An 18,860-nucleotide genomic window follows, 5' to 3' on the forward strand; every position below is an offset into this window, starting at 1 on the left:
TTTCTTTCTTTCTTTCTTTCTTTCTTTCTTTCTTTCTTTCTTTCTTTCTTTCTTTCTTTCTTTCTTTCTTTCTTTCTTTTTTCTTTTCTTTCTTTCTTTCTTTCTTTCTTTCTTTCTTTCTTTTTTCTTTCTTTCTTTTTTCTTTCTTTCTTTTTCTTAATACTCCTAGTTTTCTGCTAAAATGATTTGAGGTGATTAAGAAAAAGAAAACTCCACGTTGTTTCTCCAATTCAGAGAGCAATAACTGTGCCTTCTCCCCTCCTAACATGTCTTATGGCAAACTTTTTAGGTGGTAATCCGAATCTTTTTCCTTTGTACACTTAGAATAGGTTTTATAACAGAATGTAGAAAGTAAAAATGTTGATCCACTGTCACCTATAGGCTTATAATAAAGGATTCTAACCAGGCCCAATTGTGTGTGCCTTTAGTCCCAGCTACCCTCAGAAGGCTGAGGTGAGGGAATCGCTTGAGCCAGGTATTCAAGTCTAGTGTGGGCAATATAGCAAGCCTTGTCTCTAAAACAAAAGAATAAATAAAGGACTCATCACTTATTAGCTATGAGACCTAGTAAAATCACTTAACCCTGGGGCCTGTATTTCCTCATCTGTAAAACAAGATTAATGGTATCAATCTCATAGGGTTGTGAGGATTAAATGACATATATGAAGTGGATTTGGTTTTGATTTTTTAGGCGGAAGGGAGGTGAGGAGACAGTCTCACTCTTGACCAGCCTAGAGTGCAGTGGCACCGTCATAGCTCATTGCAGCCTCAAACTCCCGAGTTCAAGCAGTCCTCCCGCTTTGGCCTCCCCAAGTGCTGGAATTATAGATATGAGTCACCGTACCTGACCATATGAAGTGTCTTAAAACTGTGCCTGAAACGTGCTATATATATAAATGTTAACTATACTTATATCTTCCAAATTTCATCATTTTGTTAATCAAATTTTTATCACAAGTTTTTATTTGTTTTGTTTTGAGTTGTGAGGGTTTCTGTTTTGTTTTGTTTTCCCCTTATTTTTGTTATCCTTCTAGTCAATGGAATCTGTGTTTTTTCTTATGTCTGTAAAAATTGGCTATAGCTGGCCAGGCATGGTGGCTCACACCTGTAAACCCAGCACTTTGGAAAGCCAAAGCCAGAGAATCACATGAACCCAAGAGTTCAAAACCAGCCGGGGCAACTTAGACACCATCTCTACAAAAAATAAATTAGTCAGATGTAATGTTACATGCCTGTAGTCCCAGCTACTCCAGACGCTGTTGCTAGAAGATCACTTGAACCCTAGAGTTCGAGGTTGCAGTGAACTATGATTACACCACTGCATTCCAGCCTGTCTGACAGACCAAGACCCCCATCTCTTTAAGGAAAAAAAAAAAGGGCCAGGCGCAGTGGCTCACGCCTGTAATCCCAGCACTTTGGGAGGCCGAGACAGGTGGATTACTTGAGATCTTGAGTTCAAGACAAGCCTGCCCAACATGGTGAAACCCCATCTCTACTAAAATACAGAAATTAGCTGGGCATGGTGGCGCACGCCAGCTACTCGGGAGGCTGTGGCAGGAGAATCACTTGAACCCGGGAGGCAGAGCTTGCAGTGAGCTGAGATCGCACTGCACTCCAGCCTGGGCAACAGAGTTAAGTCTCAAAAAAAAAAAAAGAGAGAGAGAGAAAAGAAAAAAAGGGCTGTAGCTAAAATATTAACAATAAAAATTAGGATATATCCTATCTGGAACATTTTGGAAAGACAGAATCCTTTCTGCCAAGATGCTTTTTTGCCCTTTTTTTTTTTTTTTTCTGGTTGAACGAATAACAACTGGTACATTAAAAAATAATGATAAAACAAATATATCCTGAGAAGCACTAATGTGCTTCTGAGTGTTTTACAAAGATTATTGTATTTACTCTGTACAGTAGACCAATGAGATGCAGATGGTATTATCCTCATTTTCAGTTGAGGAAGTGAAGGCACAAAGAAGTTAGGCAACTTGTCCAAAATCTTGCTTGTGGTAAGTAGGAGATCTGGGATTCACGCTTAGGTTATTCTGACTCCAGAACCTGTGCATGCATGCATCCTCTCTCCTCTTTTCCTTCCTTTCTCATACTGCCTCCAAAAGATTAGAACTTCTCTAAAATTGCTTGCCAATAGGATGGCTTGTTTACTTGAAAAATTCATATTATGGAATCAAACACTTAAGTAGATACTTAGGATGTTCTAATTATTATTATAATGACATGAGGATTTTTAAAGAATATCTGCATTGTACTGTGTTAGCATAAACTTAGGATACTTGTGACATTTCCATTTTAGTACCTACACAGAAGGCATGCTGAATGTTGCTGTGAGTTTAGGAAGCTGCTAAGTAGTTTATTTCTTTTGCATTGGTAACATGTATATTTTGGTTAACTGAAATATTTTAGAAAAGAAAAGACACCACCTAATCAGAAGAAAAGATAACCTAAGTCAGGGATTGTTTTTGTTCATATTTGGAACTCCTTTAGAACTTCTACATGAAATATATATGTGTGCAGCCAGTCTGAGTTATTATTTTAAGTGATTTGAGAAAATATTTAGTACATATAACTATAAACAAATATATGAAGTGTTTTAATTATAGTGGCTGAAATTATTTGTTTTTTTTTTTTTAAATGTATCCACACAAATTCACAAAGTTAATTCCAATACTCACTTTTACTTGGTCGAGGAGGGATTCGGAATTTCTTAGAATGGAAATATTGGAGCAATGTGAAATATTGAATCTGATACTTGGGAGACACATCCTTACTGTCCCACTCCCAATTTTTATACTGTAAGCATGGAATTTTTGTATATTTGTGTTTTATGATACACATGCTAAAAAAATTAATTCCTAATTTTAAACAGCTGTTTTACCTCCATAGGCCTCGGTTAAACTTAATTCTTGTATAATAGTTATAAAAATAAAGATGCAAGAGGGTATTCAAAGTAAAATTAAGGATTACATATTATGGATATAGTAGAGTGAGTAATTTTTTTTTTCCCCCCAGAGTAAAGATGGGAAAACCCCACTACACATGACTGCTCTCCACGGTAGATTCTCCCGATCACAAACCATTATCCAGAGTGGTAAAAAGTATTTCTGGTTTTTTTTTGTTTTGTTTTTTGTTTTTTGTTTTTTTCTTAAATGTAGTAAAAACATCCACCAAATGAATGGTATTGAGAAATTGTCATCGCAGTTTGTGTATTTTTAATATATGATTTCAGAGCTCATGAAAATAAAATATTAAAGAGTATAAAATACCATGCAGCTGTACCTTTTGTACTTTTGGTTTTTTGTTTTGGTTCCCTGAATTATTTTATTTCTTCAGCAGTTAGTATTAGCTTTTTTCAGTATTGCTAAATAGAAAATCACTTTCTACCATAATTTGTATTATATACTAATGTGTGTACTCTGTATATACATTATACATTTATCATTTTCCCCTGTTGAGTATCTGCGACTGTTTTCAGGATTGTGATTTCCTGAGTTTGTATTCTTTTGTGTTTAAATTAATATCAGGCAAGCTAAACTTTTAAATCAAAAGAACTTTTAGGTATATTACTTTAAATCAGTGTTTTCCAAGGCATATTCCAAGAAACTTCTCCTCAAGATAGTAGGTGCTATGGTCTTTTTTTTTTTTTTTTTTTTTTTTTTTTTGAGGCAGAGTCTCGCTCTGTCGCCCGGACTGGAGTGCAGTGGCCGGATCTCAGCTCACTGCAAGCTCTGCCTCCCGGGTTTATGCCATTCTCCTGCCTCAGCCTCCGGAGTAGCTGGGACTACAGGCGCCCGCCACCTCGCCCGGCTAGTTTTTGTGTTTTTAGTAGAGAGGGGGTTTCACCGTGTTAGCCAGGATGGTCTCGATCTCCTGACCTCGTGATCCTCCCGTCTCGGCCTCCCAAAGTGCTGGGATTACAGGCTTGAGCCACCGCGCCCGGCCGGTGCTATGGTCTTGCAGGGGAAAAGTTGAAATAGGTTCATGATCCAATACTTTTTGAAGCATTGCATGTAGTCTTGATGACAAAGAGTATGCACATTAAAGCTCTGAAGTATTGCTCTAAAGAAACGTGTTTAATTTTGTTTTAATACATTAGTTTCCAGAGTTATTGGACCCCAGAACCCTCTTGTCAGTTTAAAAATCTACTGAAATCTTATGCTTAATTCACGCAATTGCTTTAAGTATAAAAGCTGTAAATCCATTGCCTGGCCCGATAAATGAGCTATGAATGAAATCTAGTTAAAATTGCTATGTCTGTTAGTTTGTATGTGAATAGCATTTTTTATTACTTTTCATGTAGTAGATTTGATTTGATCTTTATATGGCCCAGTGTCTGACAGTCCTGTATTGCAGGAGCTGTAATCGACTGTGAGGATAAGAATGGGAATACTCCTCTGCACATAGCTGCACGGTATGGCCATGAGCTGCTGATCAACACTCTTATTACAAGTGGTGCTGACACGGCAAAGTAAGTACTTGCTGAGGTGTTGATAACTGACGCAGGCAAGCATAAAGGGAAGTGAACTGCAGTTTTCTAGATATTTCAGGTGGAAATGTGGATTTTATCCTCAATATTGTATTAATTTCTTGAACTTTCTTTTGTATTGACAAAGTGGTAGGTTAAAATGTTTAAATACAATTTCATTTGGTAAGCCAGTGTATTTTTATGTGTCTTACAGACCCAGTTCTTTCTCACTTTGAGTAATAATGCAGTTTTGATCAGAGCTGTTAATTTTTGTGATCTCTTTATTTTTAACCTAGATGTACTTAAAAGTCTTGGAAAGCTGTATGTGCCAAATGCTTTTTTTTCATCCAAATACTATCTGTAGATAATAGTTTTCAGGCTGTGCTGTGCCAAGTTCAGGGATTCCTTGGAATCCTACAAAGGATTTCTTACCCCCACCCCCATTTTTGTCAGAACAGTTTACTTGTATTTATTTTATATATTAAAGTTCCCATTGTAATATTTTGTTTGAAAGATGAGTCCTCCTGTTAATGCTCTGCAAGAAACACTATACTTAAATTTATGTTTATCATTCTTTGTGTCACATTTACATGTGTTCATTAACAAATTGTAAATCTTTTTTACTTTCTGTAATGGTGTGGTACTGCACCTATCTGTTTTGTAACTTTTTCCAAAAAAATTATGTGAGCTTCTTGATTTAGCCATCTAAATACAAATTAGGGCCTTTTTCCACATCTGTACAAGTTGCTCTAGTTCATTTATTTTATAGAATTATCATATAAAGATTTCACAGTATATTCATTCTCCTTATTTGCAGATACAAGTTGCTTATAGTTTTTCACTATTACAGAATTACTGCAATAAATATTCTTGAACATATTGCATTATGGAAATGTTTCAAAGGTGGGGTGACAGGGTAGTGAATTTTACTCTCTAAGCAAATGTCTAGATACATTTTTGGTTGTCACAATTTGGGGAGGAAGGTGTTAATGTTAATGACATCCATTGGGTAGAGCCTAGGGATGCTGCTGAACAGCCTGTAAGCCTGCATACACAGAATGACTTCTCACATTTCCGCAGCAAAGTCCGTAATGACAGTAGTGCTGAAGGTGGAAAACCCGACTTTTGGAGAGAAATAGCTGGGTAATAAGTTATGCCTACCATCAACCTTTAGCCAAATTACTCTCCAAAGTGTTAGACATTTTGACTCTTAGTTATCTTTCACTTAAGTGGTCTTTTTGTAATGTATTTAACTGATTGTATTTTTCTTGTATTAAAATGAAGATACTGTCCTGTTCTATTAACTTTAGGCGTGGCATACATGGAATGTTCCCCCTCCATTTGGCAGCCTTAAGCGGCTTTTCAGATTGCTGCAGAAAACTTCTTTCTTCAGGTAAGAGCAACCTTTGCAGACTTTTGTATGTCTCCTCAAACCCCTCAAAATTTTAAGATGGTCTCTTTATCCTTCTTTTTAAAAATTACATGCAGATGGGTCCAGTATGGATAATTTAATAACCCCTTTTAGAAGATGTTGGGTTCAGGCCTGGCATGGTGGCTCATGCCTGTAATCCCAGCACTTTGGGAGGCCGAGGCAGGTAGATCACTTGAGGTCAGGAGTTCAAGACCAGCCTGGCCAACATGGTGAAAGCCCATCTCTACTAAAAAAAAAAATAGGAAAATTAACTGGGCATGGTGGTGAGCACCTGTAATCCCAGATACTTGGGAGGCTGTGGCAGGAGAATCGCTTGAACCCAGGAGGCAGAGGTTGCAGTAAGCCGAAATTGCGCCACTGCACACACCAGCCTAGGAGACAGAGTGAGACTCTGTCTCAAAAAAAAATACAAAAAAACCTCTTCATCCCCTGTTAAAGAAAGACCATTAGCAGTTAATCTCCATTTCTTTTTTCCCTCAGCCCTAGGCAACCACTAATCTACTTTCCATCTCTATAAAATTTGCCTGTTCTGAACAGTTCCTATAAATTGACTCACCCGACATGTGATCTTCTGTGACTGGCTTGTTTCACTTAATATAATGTTCTCAAGGGTTATTCATGTATCAGTATCAGTACTTTATTTCTTTTTATTGCTAAATAATACTCCATTGTATCCTATTGCTTTTAAACAGGCACCCTAGCACTTCAGAACCCATAGTTTTGTTTGGGATTAGAGGGGAGGACGTGATTCTTGACATTTCATGACATAATTCTTTAGTGTAAAATAATATGTCTGTTATAAATAAGATGTATTCATTCTTGTAGGATTTGATATAGATACCCCAGATGATTTTGGCAGGACTTGTCTACATGCAGCTGCAGCTGGAGGGTATGTTAATAGTATTTTTATTTCTTTAAGAAAAAGATAGCTGGTCTTGGCAGGTTTTCTCTTATCTTTGTTCCTCTTGTATTAATTCTGGGCTACCAGAAAATAGAAAACAAAACAGGAGTTGTTTGCGAAAAAAGGTCCAGGGTGGCAGAATACGTTTTTTCATCTTATTCCAGCCAAGTTGTAGGTTATAAGTGAGAGAGAGAGAGAGAGAGAGAATAAACCTACAAAAGGAAATACTGCCTTCTATAAAAGAACATAATTCCTGGATAAGTGAAAAAAATCTAATAAAATTGTTTCTTTAAAAAGTATGTTCTCAGATGAGAACATCAAAATACTGGGAATATTCTAAATAAACAAGTACTCTTTAAGTAGATTTGTTTTAAATTTTGTTGTTGTTTTTTTTCCGGAAAAAAATGTTCATTTTGTGCTGTGTCTTACCTCTACTAGGAAGAGGAAAGTTTGAGATTGGAAGATTTTGGACTAAGTTTTTAAATAGTACCACCAGGGAAAATTAGGCAGTTGGTTCAGATGAGCAACAAACTTCAGCTAAAACTCATGGTCCCTGGAACATGCTTCTTATCTAATGCTTCTGATAATTTAGATCTGTGATAAGCCATTTAATTCATGATTTCTCAAAAGGACATTTTGCAAAAACTTTATTTTCAGTGATAATTCCTTAAAATTTTTCAGTGATTTCAGAGGACAAGTACGTTGAACCGAGAGTATACCAGCGCAGTCTAAGTTGTAGAGATGGATTGTGAGCATGTGACTGGGTTTCCTTGTTCTTCCAAGGTCACCAGAGAACCTTCCAGTTAAAACCTATCTTCCTTGTAACTTGCCTGGAGAGAGAGAGACAACAGACTTGAGTGTCTGATTGCTTGGCAGTTACAGTTTTCATTGTAACGTGGTAATTTGATGTTGAGGTTTATACAATTAAATTATAGAAATACTTAAGTTATATCTTTTCCTCCAATATTAACTAAAGATACATATAGGTAAACAGTCATAGTATAGGACAAGATAAGGGAAAGCCCACCGGACTCATGCAGTGGCTCACAGCGGTAAGCTTAACTACTTAGGTGGCTGAGGCTTGCAGGATTGCTTATGTCCAGGAGTTGAAGGCTGCCATTAGCTATGATTGCACCTCTGGACTCTAGCCTGAACTATAGAGTGAGGCTCTGTCTCAAGAAAAAAAAAAAACCTATAAGCATATTGTTTCCTAAAGCCTCCTCAGAGTGTCTTTTGCAAATGTGATCTTCCTTTTAAACAATGACAACATGAATCATGTGTTATTTCCTCAGTGTGCCAATATGTATAAGTATATAACTTTCTAAATTCTAGATAAGATGAATTTTAATGTTTTATTCTTCATAGAATGTAAATCATGTCATTTTTGTTACATTTGTCTTCATATAAAAACATGCTTTCATGCTTCTTTAAACCTAACAATTTCATTATAAAATCACTGTCAATTAAGTTTTCTAACTGTGTTTTCTCTCAATAGGAATTTGGAGTGCCTAAACCTGCTGCTGAATACTGGTGCAGACTTTAATAAAAAGGACAAATTTGGGAGGTAGGGTATGATATAGTTTCTTTATGGACCCTATTTTTACTTAATAACTTGATTGACCTTCTAACTGGCTTCTGAAAATTAACTGAACAATTTAGCATCTTGTACATTGTGATCATGATTCATTGAGAGTCCCAGCTAAAGTCAATAACTTCCAAATACTTGTTTTCACCCACAGTTTTCTTCTTGAGTTCCTACCACAGCCCTAGCCTACCAACCACAGCCTTGGCCTTGTAAATGCCTCTATACTTGATATCACTCCTCTCCGTCCAATAATTATGGCTGTGGAAATGTAAAGCCCCATAGAACCTATGTTTTTTTCAAGAAACTCACAATACCTAGAAAATAATAATACGGTTCTCCTTTCTTCAAGTCGTTTCTTTGTGAGGGATTCTACTGCCCATATCTTGTTCCAGAGCAGTAGTAAGAGGGAGGAAATAGGTTATAAATATATACGTATAATTTTTCTTTCTCCTTTTCTATATAAATCTCACACACACATATATCCACACATCCCACTAAGTATTTCACAACAGGAAGGCAGCTATGAAATGACAGTCTTTGTAGTCATTCAGCAGGCCTCATTGTTAAGAATTTATGGTAGCAGTATTTCAAACTACTGTTAAGTTACTTAGAGTAGGAATTGACACAGAGTTCATTAGAACCATACGGGAAAGAATTGAAGGCAGTTGGAATTGGTTTGAAAGAGAAGACAGTATAAGCAAAACTATGTGGGTCAACAGTTTGAGAATTATACATAGCAAGGTGTATGAGAGGGAAGGGTGTATGTCAGAAGAAAATGTGTGAATATATGTCAATGCATGTGATAGAACCAGTGCAGAAGAGAAGTAAAAAGAACTATGCATGGTAGGAAATCAGAAATGAATAGAAGAAAATAAAAACTATTTGAAACCATAATTACTTTGAAGAACAGACTGCTCTCATAAGCCTCCTAATGGAAAGAACTAATGACCCACAAAAATAAATCACTTTGTTTGGCTTTGGAATGCAATATTTTTATAGCTAATTTGCTTTTATAATTATACTTTAATCCAGTTTATATTAATGTTTAGTACTTCAGGCATTCTGTACTACAAATAACAGAGAGGGCTTCTGAAAAATATTTTGAGTTTAGAGGGTTGAAAGTAATTCAGGGTTTATTATATTTTTTTGAATGTTTCTTCTATTTTTTCTCTTACCCTTTGTTCCTCTTCTAGACATGGATAGAAGTTGCTACCTCCGTACTGTGGAACATTTTTATTAATGTAGGGGAAACTTTCTTAAAATGAAAGTTTTCACATTTCTGAGCAGAATATGAAGGTTATTTGAAAGTCACTCAAAGAACTGGGACTGGGATTGCTGCTACTGCCTGGAGGCAATGAAATAACTGCATTTTCATCTTATTTCATATACTTAAAGGTTCTCTGCCACCTTGTTTTCTTCTTCTAGCTTTATGTCCAGCCCTTCACAAGACTTACTATATGGCAGTCTAAGTCTCATTGTAAATACAGTATTTGTAACTGGGAGGAGTAAGAGTCAGCTATGCTTTTGTTTACTAGTTATGTCTCTTGCTTTTATCTTCCTTGTATTAACTTGGGCACAAAAGATCTCCACTGCACTACGCTGCTGCCAACTGCAATTACCAGTGCCTGTTTGCTCTTGTGGGATCAGGAGCAAGTGTGAATGACCTTGATGAAAGAGGCTGCACACCCCTGCACTATGCAGCTACATCAGACACAGATGGCAAGTAAGTACCATATGAGTGAGAGTAGAGGATCAATTATTTCTATAAACTGGCATCTTCCGCAGGGATGTTTTTGTTGCAAATTTGTATTTCCTCTTTGTATTTTTGGTTGATTATCTTTGCCCTACGTCTATTTTGGGAAATAAATTGGTTTCATAGTTATTGCTAAATCATAGTTATTACTACCTATTCTCAGCACCGGCCTTACTAGCTGATCTGGTGGAAGAAAGATAAAGGTCCCTTTTTGTCCTGCCTGCCAAAAGAGCATCTTAATATCACTTTTATGTTTTTTTCCACCTGACTTCTCAGAGGCTACAACCATGACTGTATCATGGGGAAAGGGAGAGAGGAGGTATATGAGTAATGTCATCAGAAGACTGGGTAGACATTGGAATACAGGTATCCTTTAGAGGTAGACAGTTCAGGTTTGCAAGGAACCCTTGTAAATTGGTGTCCAAAAGGTAGTAATTGAACTGGCAGAATCTGGCACGTAGTAGGTACTACATGTTGCTTAAATAAGCAAATTAGATGACAGAATAAGTAAATGTTGGCCAAGAATGAATAAGTGAAAACAAGAATAAAAGATGCATAAACTTTCATTAAGTATAATATTCACCTGAAGTTACCAGACCTATTTGTAGTATCTTGATACGTATTTTTTTTTTTTCTTGTAAGAAAATAAACTCATTGAAAACAGAAAAGATTTTCAGTGTCTGGTAATTCCCAATGGTATGGGTCAGTGAAAAGTAAAAATAAGTAATGATTTCTGGGGAAAGATGTTATAAAATGTAGTTCATATAACATAGAATTATTCAGTTTTTAACATTTACTTTTTACCCTCAAAATAAGAAGCATAATTCGATTCTTCACAAATGTTAATTTAGTATAAACTCTTTAATTTCAAAACAACTTTTATAAGTAATTTTTTTTGTGTGGGATTGTGGCTGAAATTCTAGGGTTTTTTTTTTGTTTGTTTTTATGGGGTTTTTTGTTGTTTTTGGCTTGGTTTGTTTGTTTGTTTGTTTGTTGAGATGGAGTCTCGCTTTGTCACCTGGGCTGGAATGCAGTGGTGCAATCGCAGCTCACTGCAACTTCCACCTTCCAGGTTCAAGCATTTCTCCTGCCTCAGCCTCCCAAGTAGCTGGGACTACAGGTGCCCACCACCATGCCTGGCTAATTTTTGTATTTTTAGTAGAGACGGATTCACCATGTTGGCCAGGCTGGTCTCAAACTTCTGACCTCAAGTGATCCACCCACCTTGGCCTTCCAAAAAGCCGGGATTACAGGAGTGAGCCACTGTGCCCAGCCTAAAATTCTAATCTTAAAGGCAATGGTAATGTGTACTTTATTTGCAAGAATATAAAGTATGTTTTTAGATAGCAGCTATTTAAATAAAATCTATGATAAAGACTATAAATCAGAAAAATCTTTGGTAAACTTGGATAAGTAGATTATCCCTAATTTATCAGTTTTATAATTTCATGGTTTGATGTATAGGTTTGTTTAAAATAAGTTATACTTTTTATCACCATCTGTAGTCCTTTACCACTACTTTCACAGACTAGATATTGGGTGCAGCTCGTTATGATCAAGATTCCACTGAGAGATTGTCTCCCACATTCCTTCCCCCCAAAAAAGATTACACTTTGATCCTTCTGCCCTTAGACAAATGCACTAAACCTGGATACACACACACACAAAACTACAAAGGAATAACATATAATTCAACCCATAGTGTTGGAGATCTGTGGTTTCATTGTAAGCCGATCTACTTTTCCTATAGAAGGGTACTAGTACTAAAATCACTAGTTTTCTCACTGAATATAAACTGTTTTGAGCAAGTAGGCAGTGACTTTTATTATTTAAATATTTAATCCTCAGTGTGTACACTAAACAGCTTGATATACTGGAAAGAACATGAGCCTTGGGATCAGAAAGACCCATTTTAAATCTTGGAGTCTCCATATTATGTACTCATTTGAGCATGAGCAAGTAATTGCTAAGCCAAAATATTCTTTATTCGTAGAAGGAAAATGAAACCTCCCTGTTAGAGTTGCTGGGAAAACTAAAAGAGACGGCATAATCTAACACTGTTAATGGGAGCCTCTGTTTCCTGTCTTTATTAAGTATCAAAATCCCAGAGAGCCTGTCTAATGTCATCATTTATTGATTCAATGATTTGTTCTGTGTGAGCCTTGTGGAAAATGTAAGCCACAGTAATTTTTCTGGGATACCAGAGACATCCTTTTAATAAGTGATTGTTTTGGAGGCTTAAACAGTGGCATTAAAGGATTTATTTTTTCTTAAATTGTAAGAAATATTTTTCTTAAATTGGGTATAATTTTACCTAGTTGTAATTGTATTCCCAGGAACAGCTTGAATAATAAGAGAATCAGCCATAATTCATTCATTTTGCCAAAGCAAGAATGAAATATTTTCTAAAAGAAGAGACAGATTCCTCAGAGCTTCTAATTGCTATTATTCAGTAATGTATGTTTGCTTATTTGTTTTTTAAATGTTTGTTCGTTTTGTTTTGTTTTGTTTTTTAGCTAATCCCCTGTCAGCATCACAGTTTCTAATTTAAAGCTCCCCAGGAAAAGTTGTTGTTTATACTTTGGAATTTTTAACAATCTGACATTGGTTTTTTGCTGTTTAGGACTGACATACAGTAATTACAATTCTGCTCTGCCTTATATCCCTTCGTCCTCACTTTCAGTGAATAATTGGAAAAATACATGAAATCTTCCCTGACTCATTCTAGTCATTCTGCTAGTCACCCCCATTGTCCTGATGCCTGCATTCTTGGTAGACGGTCATTCAGCAAGTCCTCTGAAGTGTCTTTATTTTACATCATGTAAGAATCCAGCAAACAAATATATGGCTACTATCACAATAAACATACTAAATATGTGAAATATTAATAAATATATTTGCCTATTGCAAAGACGTATAGGGTTATCTTTGAGCAGGATGTCATGTGGGTCTTCTCCACACCTGTGTGTCGTAGGTATATAAGAGAAGGGAAGCTGGAGGGCTGTTTTTCCTGATTATAAGGAAGAAATTCCCCTTATACCAGCTCTCCTGAGATAACCACCATCAACAGTTGTATTGCTGTATGTGTATGTAGATCATGTAGATCATTTTTTGTTCCTCACAGCCTTAATCAAAGTTGAAGCCCTGGTATATGTTATCAAGTCTTTTCTATATCATATATAATTTTTAAAAATATTTTATGGGTTATCTCTAGCCTGCACCTCATAACTCTTCCATCTTCTATCCATTACCCAGTTCCAAAACCCCTTCCACATTTTAGATATTTGTTTCAGCAACATCGTAACTTTGCAGTAACAATTCTCTTAGTGTGTTTGGACTGCTATAACAAAATACCAAAAACTGGGTGGCTTGTAAACGACAGAAATTTTATTTCTCACAGTTATGGAAGCTGAGAAGTCAAGAATATCAAGGCACTGGCAGATTCAGTGTCTGGAGAAGACCCACTTCCTCTTTGAGGGCATATTCTTGCCATATCCTCACATGGTAGGAGTGAAAGAGCTTTTTTGGGCCTTATTTGTAAGGACACTAATCCCATTCATGAGGGAGGGCTCTGCCCTCTTGACCTAATCACCCCCTAAAGGCCCCACCTCCTAATAACATCACCTTGAGGTTGGAATTTCAGCATGTGAGTGGGTGTGGGGAGACACAAACATTTAGACCATAGCAACGCTCTTAGGAAATGGGGCTACATTTTGACTTCTAATGGCAATTTATTTTTGTCTGTTTTCAAGCTTCATAAAAATGGGATCATGCATTTTTTTGTGTGTAGAGGTTTTGTAATGCTGAGATTTATTCCTATGTATCTGATATTTTTTATTACCAAAATCAATCTTTAAATTTTTTTTGTGTTGGTATATAGAAGATATATTTGCCTTTTGTATGTGACTTGCATTCAACAACCTTGTAAAGCTTATTATGTGTATGTATGTAAGAGCAATGTTTGATACTAGCTCTGCCTTTTATTGTGGTACCTTCGACAAATTACTTTACCTCTCTGTGCCTATTTCATCTGTGAAATGGAGATAATAGTCGAAACTCAGTCACGACTATGTAGAGTTTAAAATGGTTTAGTATACATTAATTGCTTGGAGCAGTTCTGACACATCCTAATCTTCCTATAAAGGTTAGTTGTATTTTTTAAAACTGATTTTTTGGGCCGAGGTGGGGTTGTGGGGGGTGATAAGAACGGTTGTATGCCATGGGAAGAGTAGAGAGGAGGGAAGTCCTCTGGGAGTGACACCACCACATCTGTTTTCCTGGCTGAGTGGTCCTTACCCAGGGCTCTGACCAGCCATGGGACACATGAACTTGAATCAGTCTGAACTTGCATCAGAACTCAAAGTGGTAGAGTTCATTAGTGGTAGGGTAAGCGTAGGATAAATTTAAATAATTTGAAATGCATTCTGATTTTAACCTATGTGGTTAGTGGGGATGAAGATATTTAATTTGCCTAACAATGAGGAAAAAATTATAATAGAATATTGTTTAGCCTTAAGTATTTTTTCAGATTTGGTGTATATATTTTATTTCAGAGGATAGATTATAGAGAATCTTCATTTCTTAATTGTCTGGGTTTTATAAAATGAGCATGTGTTAATGTACAAGCAGAAAAAAGAGTAGACAGACTCTCCTACCCCCATCCTCTAATGAAGTCCACATTTTCAAGATCAAGTAATTTTGTGATTCAGTATTTTATAAGCACCTAGTTAACTTATAACTGTAACTGATTAACCACTGTTCCAAAACTTTGTGGGAACATAGAACAATGGATAAAGAGAAGACCTGAGGTGGTTTAGTCCTTGATTTGCCATATTCTAGCCAAAAGGATTTGGGAACAGTCATTTAACTTAGTGTCAGTAATCTTTTTCATTTGTTAGAGATAATGCTTACCCAGAGTGATTGTGAAAATTTATATTGTTTAGCAAAATCTGAAAGGTATGCCAATAAAAGAAATTATATTAGAATAAGTCTTGTATTCAGGTCTTAGTAAGGGAGAACCATTTCTGTTTCATCACCAACATCTAGAGAACTTGATTAAATTTTGTTTTTTTTTAATGCCCTTGGGTGAAATGTTTTTGCCTGTAAAGTATTCCTGCAGACTTGCAGGCTTTTTTACATCCCAGTGAGCACTGTCCTCTGAATTGGGCACCAACGAAGTCTATGTACAAACAGAGTTCACACACTGAAACGCTTTCTTTTCCTGACATGTCCTCAGAACTAGTTTGTGAAACAAGACAAAACAAAACACCAATCTTGTTACTTTAGAGCCAGACTTGGGTTTTATTTTGTTTTTATCATAGTGATACCCACTTTAACCTTTTTTTTTTTTTTTTTTTGAGACTGAGTTTCGATCTTGTTGCTCAGGCTGGAGTGCAAGGGTACAGTCTTGGCTCACTGCAACCTCCGCCTCCTGGGTTCAAGTGATTCTCCTGCGTCAGCCTCCTGAGCAACTGGGATTACAGGCATGCGCCACCACGCCTGGCTAATTTTGTATTTTTAGTAGAGACGGGTTTCTCCCTGTTGGTTAGGCTGGTCTCGAACTCCCGACCTCAGGTGATCTGCCTGTCTCCGCCTCCCAAAGTGCTGGTATTACAGGCATGAGCCACTGCACCTAGCTTAATCTTCTTTTTTTATTATGCTTGACTCCAAAGAATTTTAGCTGTGCATAAATATCAAAATTGCACTTAATGATAAATATTTGCTGCCACTGAAGATACTACAATAAAGATTCTGAAAGTGATTTCTAAGAGATCTAAAGCATTTTAAGAAATTCAGCATTTAAGGAAATAAGTGTTAGCATTGAAATAATGACTCTCATATATTTGTGAGCTAGAGTTACTGAAAGATAGTTACACTGCTTTAGAATTTCTTTTCGCTTGTTTTTATGTGACTTCAGTGTGATTTTGGAAACTTTTAACAAGGAGTATTTGTTTAAAGAATTTTTTTCCCCAGGTAGTTTAATATTTGGGTAGACATATTTGAATACCAAACAAATTATCACTGAATAATTATAGACTTGGAATTTGAACATGAATAGACTTTATTTAGCTGGCTTCTCCATGTATCAAATGAATAAACAGAGGCTGTTTCACCTTTATGGCCCAAGATCACTGGTACCAAACTAAGGGAGAATTTTTTCATTTCTCTTTCAGTGCTTTTTTTTTTCTTGCCGTAATAAAATTTATTAAAGTTATAAATTATGGCCTATATACTGTTGTGTTTCTTTGTGTGTCAGGGGGTGTCAGGGGTGGGTTTGTTTTTTGTTTGTTTGTTTTTGAGATGCAGTCTCGCTCTGTCACCAGGCTGGAGTGCAGTGGTGTGATCTTGGCTTACTGCAACCTCCACCTCACAAGTTCAAACAATTCTCCTGCCTCAGCCTCCCAAGTAGCCGGGACTACAGGCACACGCCACCATGTCCAGCTAATTTTTGTATTTTTAGTAGAGACAACGTTTCACCATGTTGGCCTGGATGGTCTCAATCTCTTGACCTCATGATCTGCCCACCTCAGCCTATCAAACTGCTGGGATTACAGGCATGAGCCCCTGAGCCCAGCCCTATATAATGTTTTTTAATTAATTTTTTTGTGTACCATTATACTTTAATGTGCTCAACGTTGCAGGTTTGTTACATGGTATACATGTGCCATGGTGGTTTGCTGTACCCATCAACTCATCATTTGCATTAGGTATTTCTCCTAATGCTATCCCTCCCCCAGCCCCCCAGCCCCTGACAGGCCCCGGTGTGTGATGTTCCCCACCCTGTGTCCGTGTGTTCTCATTGTTCAACTCCCATGTATGAGTGAGAACATGCAGTGTTTGGTTTTCTGATGTTGTGATAGTTTGCTGAGAGTAATGGTTTCCAGTTTCATCCATGTCCCTGCAAAGGACATGAACTCATCCTTTTTTATGGCTGCATAGTATTCCATGGTGTATATGTGCCACATTTTCTTAATCCAGTCTGTCATTGATGGATATTTGGGTTGATTCCGAGTCTTTGCTATTGCAAATAGTGCCGCAATAACCATATGTATGCATGTGTCTTTATAGTAGCATGATACTTTATAATCCTTTGGGCATATACCCAGAAATGGGATTGCTGGGTCAAATGGTATTTCTAGTTCTAGATCCTTGAGGAATTGCCACAGTGTCTTCCACAATAGTTGAACTAATTTACACTCCCACCCACAGTATAAAAGAGTTCCTATTTCTCCACATCCTCACCAGCATCTGTTGTTTCCTGACTTTTTAATGATTGCCATTCTAACTGGCGTGAGATGGTATCTCATTGTGGTTTTGATTTGCATTTATCTGATGACCAGTGATGATAACCATTTTTTCGTGTGTCTCTTGACTGCATAAATGTCATCTTTTGAGAAGTGTCTGTTCATATCCTTTGCCCACTTTTTGATGGGGTTATTTTTTTCTTATGAATTTAAGTTCTTTCTAGATTCTGGATATTAACCCTTTGTCACATGGGTAGATGGCAAACATTTTCTCCTATTCTGTAGATTGCCTGTTCACTCTGGTGATAGTTTCTTTTGCTGTGCAGAAGCTCTTTAGTTTAATTAGATCCCATTTGTCTATTTTGGCTTTTGTTGCCATTGCTTTTGGTGTTTTAGTCATGAAGTCTTTGCCAATGTCTGTGTCCTGAATGGTATTCCCTAGGTTTTCTAATAGGGTTTTTATGGTGTTAGGTCTTACTTTTAAGTCTTTAATCCATCTTGAGTTAATTTTTGTATGCAGCGTAAGGAAGGGATCCAGTTTCAGCTTTCTACGTATGGCTAGCCAGTTTTCCCAGCACCATTTATTAAATAAGGAATCCTTTCCCCATTGCTAGTTTTTGTCAGGTTTGTCAAAGATCAGATTCTTGTAGTGGTGTTATTTCTGAGGCGTCTGTTCTGTTCCATTGCTCTATATATCTGTTTTGATACCAGTACCATGCTGTTTTGGTTACTATAGCCTTGTAGTGTAGTTTGAAGTCAGGTAGCGTGATGCCTCCAGCTTTGTTCTTTTGGCTTAGGATTGTCTTGGCAACGCGGGCCCTTTTTTGGTTCCATATGAATTTTAAAGTAATTTTTTCCAATTCTGTGAAGAAAATCAGTGGTAGCTTGATGGGGATAGCATTGAATCTATAAATTACCTTGTGCAGTATGACCATTTTCACAGTATTATTCTACCTCTCCATGATCTTGGAATGTTCTTCCATTTGTGTCCTCTTTTATTTCGTTGAGCAGTGATTTGTAGTTCTGCCTGAAGAGGTCCTTCACATCCCTTGTTAGTTGGATTCCTAGGTATTTTATTCTCTTTGTAGTAATAGTGAATGGGAGTTCACTCATGATTTGGCTCTCTGCCTATTATTGGTGTATAGGAATGCTTGTGATTTTTGCACACGGATTTTGTATCCTGAGACTTTGCTGAAGTTGCTTATCAGCTTAAGGAGATTTTGGCCTGAGACGATCGGATTTTCTAAATACACAGTCATGTCATCTGCAAAAAGACACAATTTGACTTCCTCTTTTCCTAATTGAATGCCCTTTCTTTCTTTCTCTTGCCTGATTGCCCTGGCCAGAACTTCCAACACTATGTTGAATAGGAGTGGTGAGAGAGGGCATCCTTGTGCCAGTTTTCAAAGGGAATGCTTCCAGTTTTTGCCCATTCAGTATGATATTGGCTGTGAGTTTGTCATACATAGCT

At 36.9% G+C, this 18,860-nt stretch overlaps 2 protein-coding genes across 11 annotated transcripts in view; one reads left to right on the forward strand and one right to left on the reverse strand.

Moving 5' to 3' along the window:
• The window catches only part of ANKRD28 (ankyrin repeat domain 28), a 198,453-nt gene that overhangs the window by 148,140 nt on the left and 31,453 nt on the right, over positions 1 to 18,860 (forward strand). For all 10 annotated transcript variants that reach the window (XR_002730699.2, XM_023207369.2, XM_023207368.2 and 7 more), the window contains 6 exons: positions 3,022 to 3,100; positions 4,363 to 4,477; positions 5,785 to 5,867; positions 6,732 to 6,795; positions 8,303 to 8,371; positions 9,975 to 10,115. Coding sequence is in view for 9 of the 10 variants with exons in the window: in XM_023207369.2 (XP_023063137.1) it covers positions 3,022 to 3,100; positions 4,363 to 4,477; positions 5,785 to 5,867; positions 6,732 to 6,795; positions 8,303 to 8,371; positions 9,975 to 10,115 (551 nt within the window). In the remaining variant the exon portion in view is untranslated. The remainder of the gene's footprint in view (positions 1 to 3,021; positions 3,101 to 4,362; positions 4,478 to 5,784; positions 5,868 to 6,731; positions 6,796 to 8,302; positions 8,372 to 9,974; positions 10,116 to 18,860) is intronic.
• BTD (biotinidase) overlaps positions 5,231 to 18,860 on the reverse strand; it is a 102,358-nt gene continuing 88,728 nt past the window's right edge. Inside the window, exon 4 of the mRNA XM_031935267.1 lies at positions 5,231 to 7,637. Coding sequence (XP_031791127.1) covers positions 7,611 to 7,637 — 27 coding nt within the window. The 3' untranslated portion in view covers positions 5,231 to 7,610. The remainder of the gene's footprint in view (positions 7,638 to 18,860) is intronic.

The sequence above is a fragment of the Piliocolobus tephrosceles genome, chromosome 2 (assembly GCF_002776525.5).
Source record: "Piliocolobus tephrosceles isolate RC106 chromosome 2, ASM277652v3, whole genome shotgun sequence".
NCBI lineage: Eukaryota > Metazoa > Chordata > Mammalia > Primates > Cercopithecidae > Piliocolobus > Piliocolobus tephrosceles.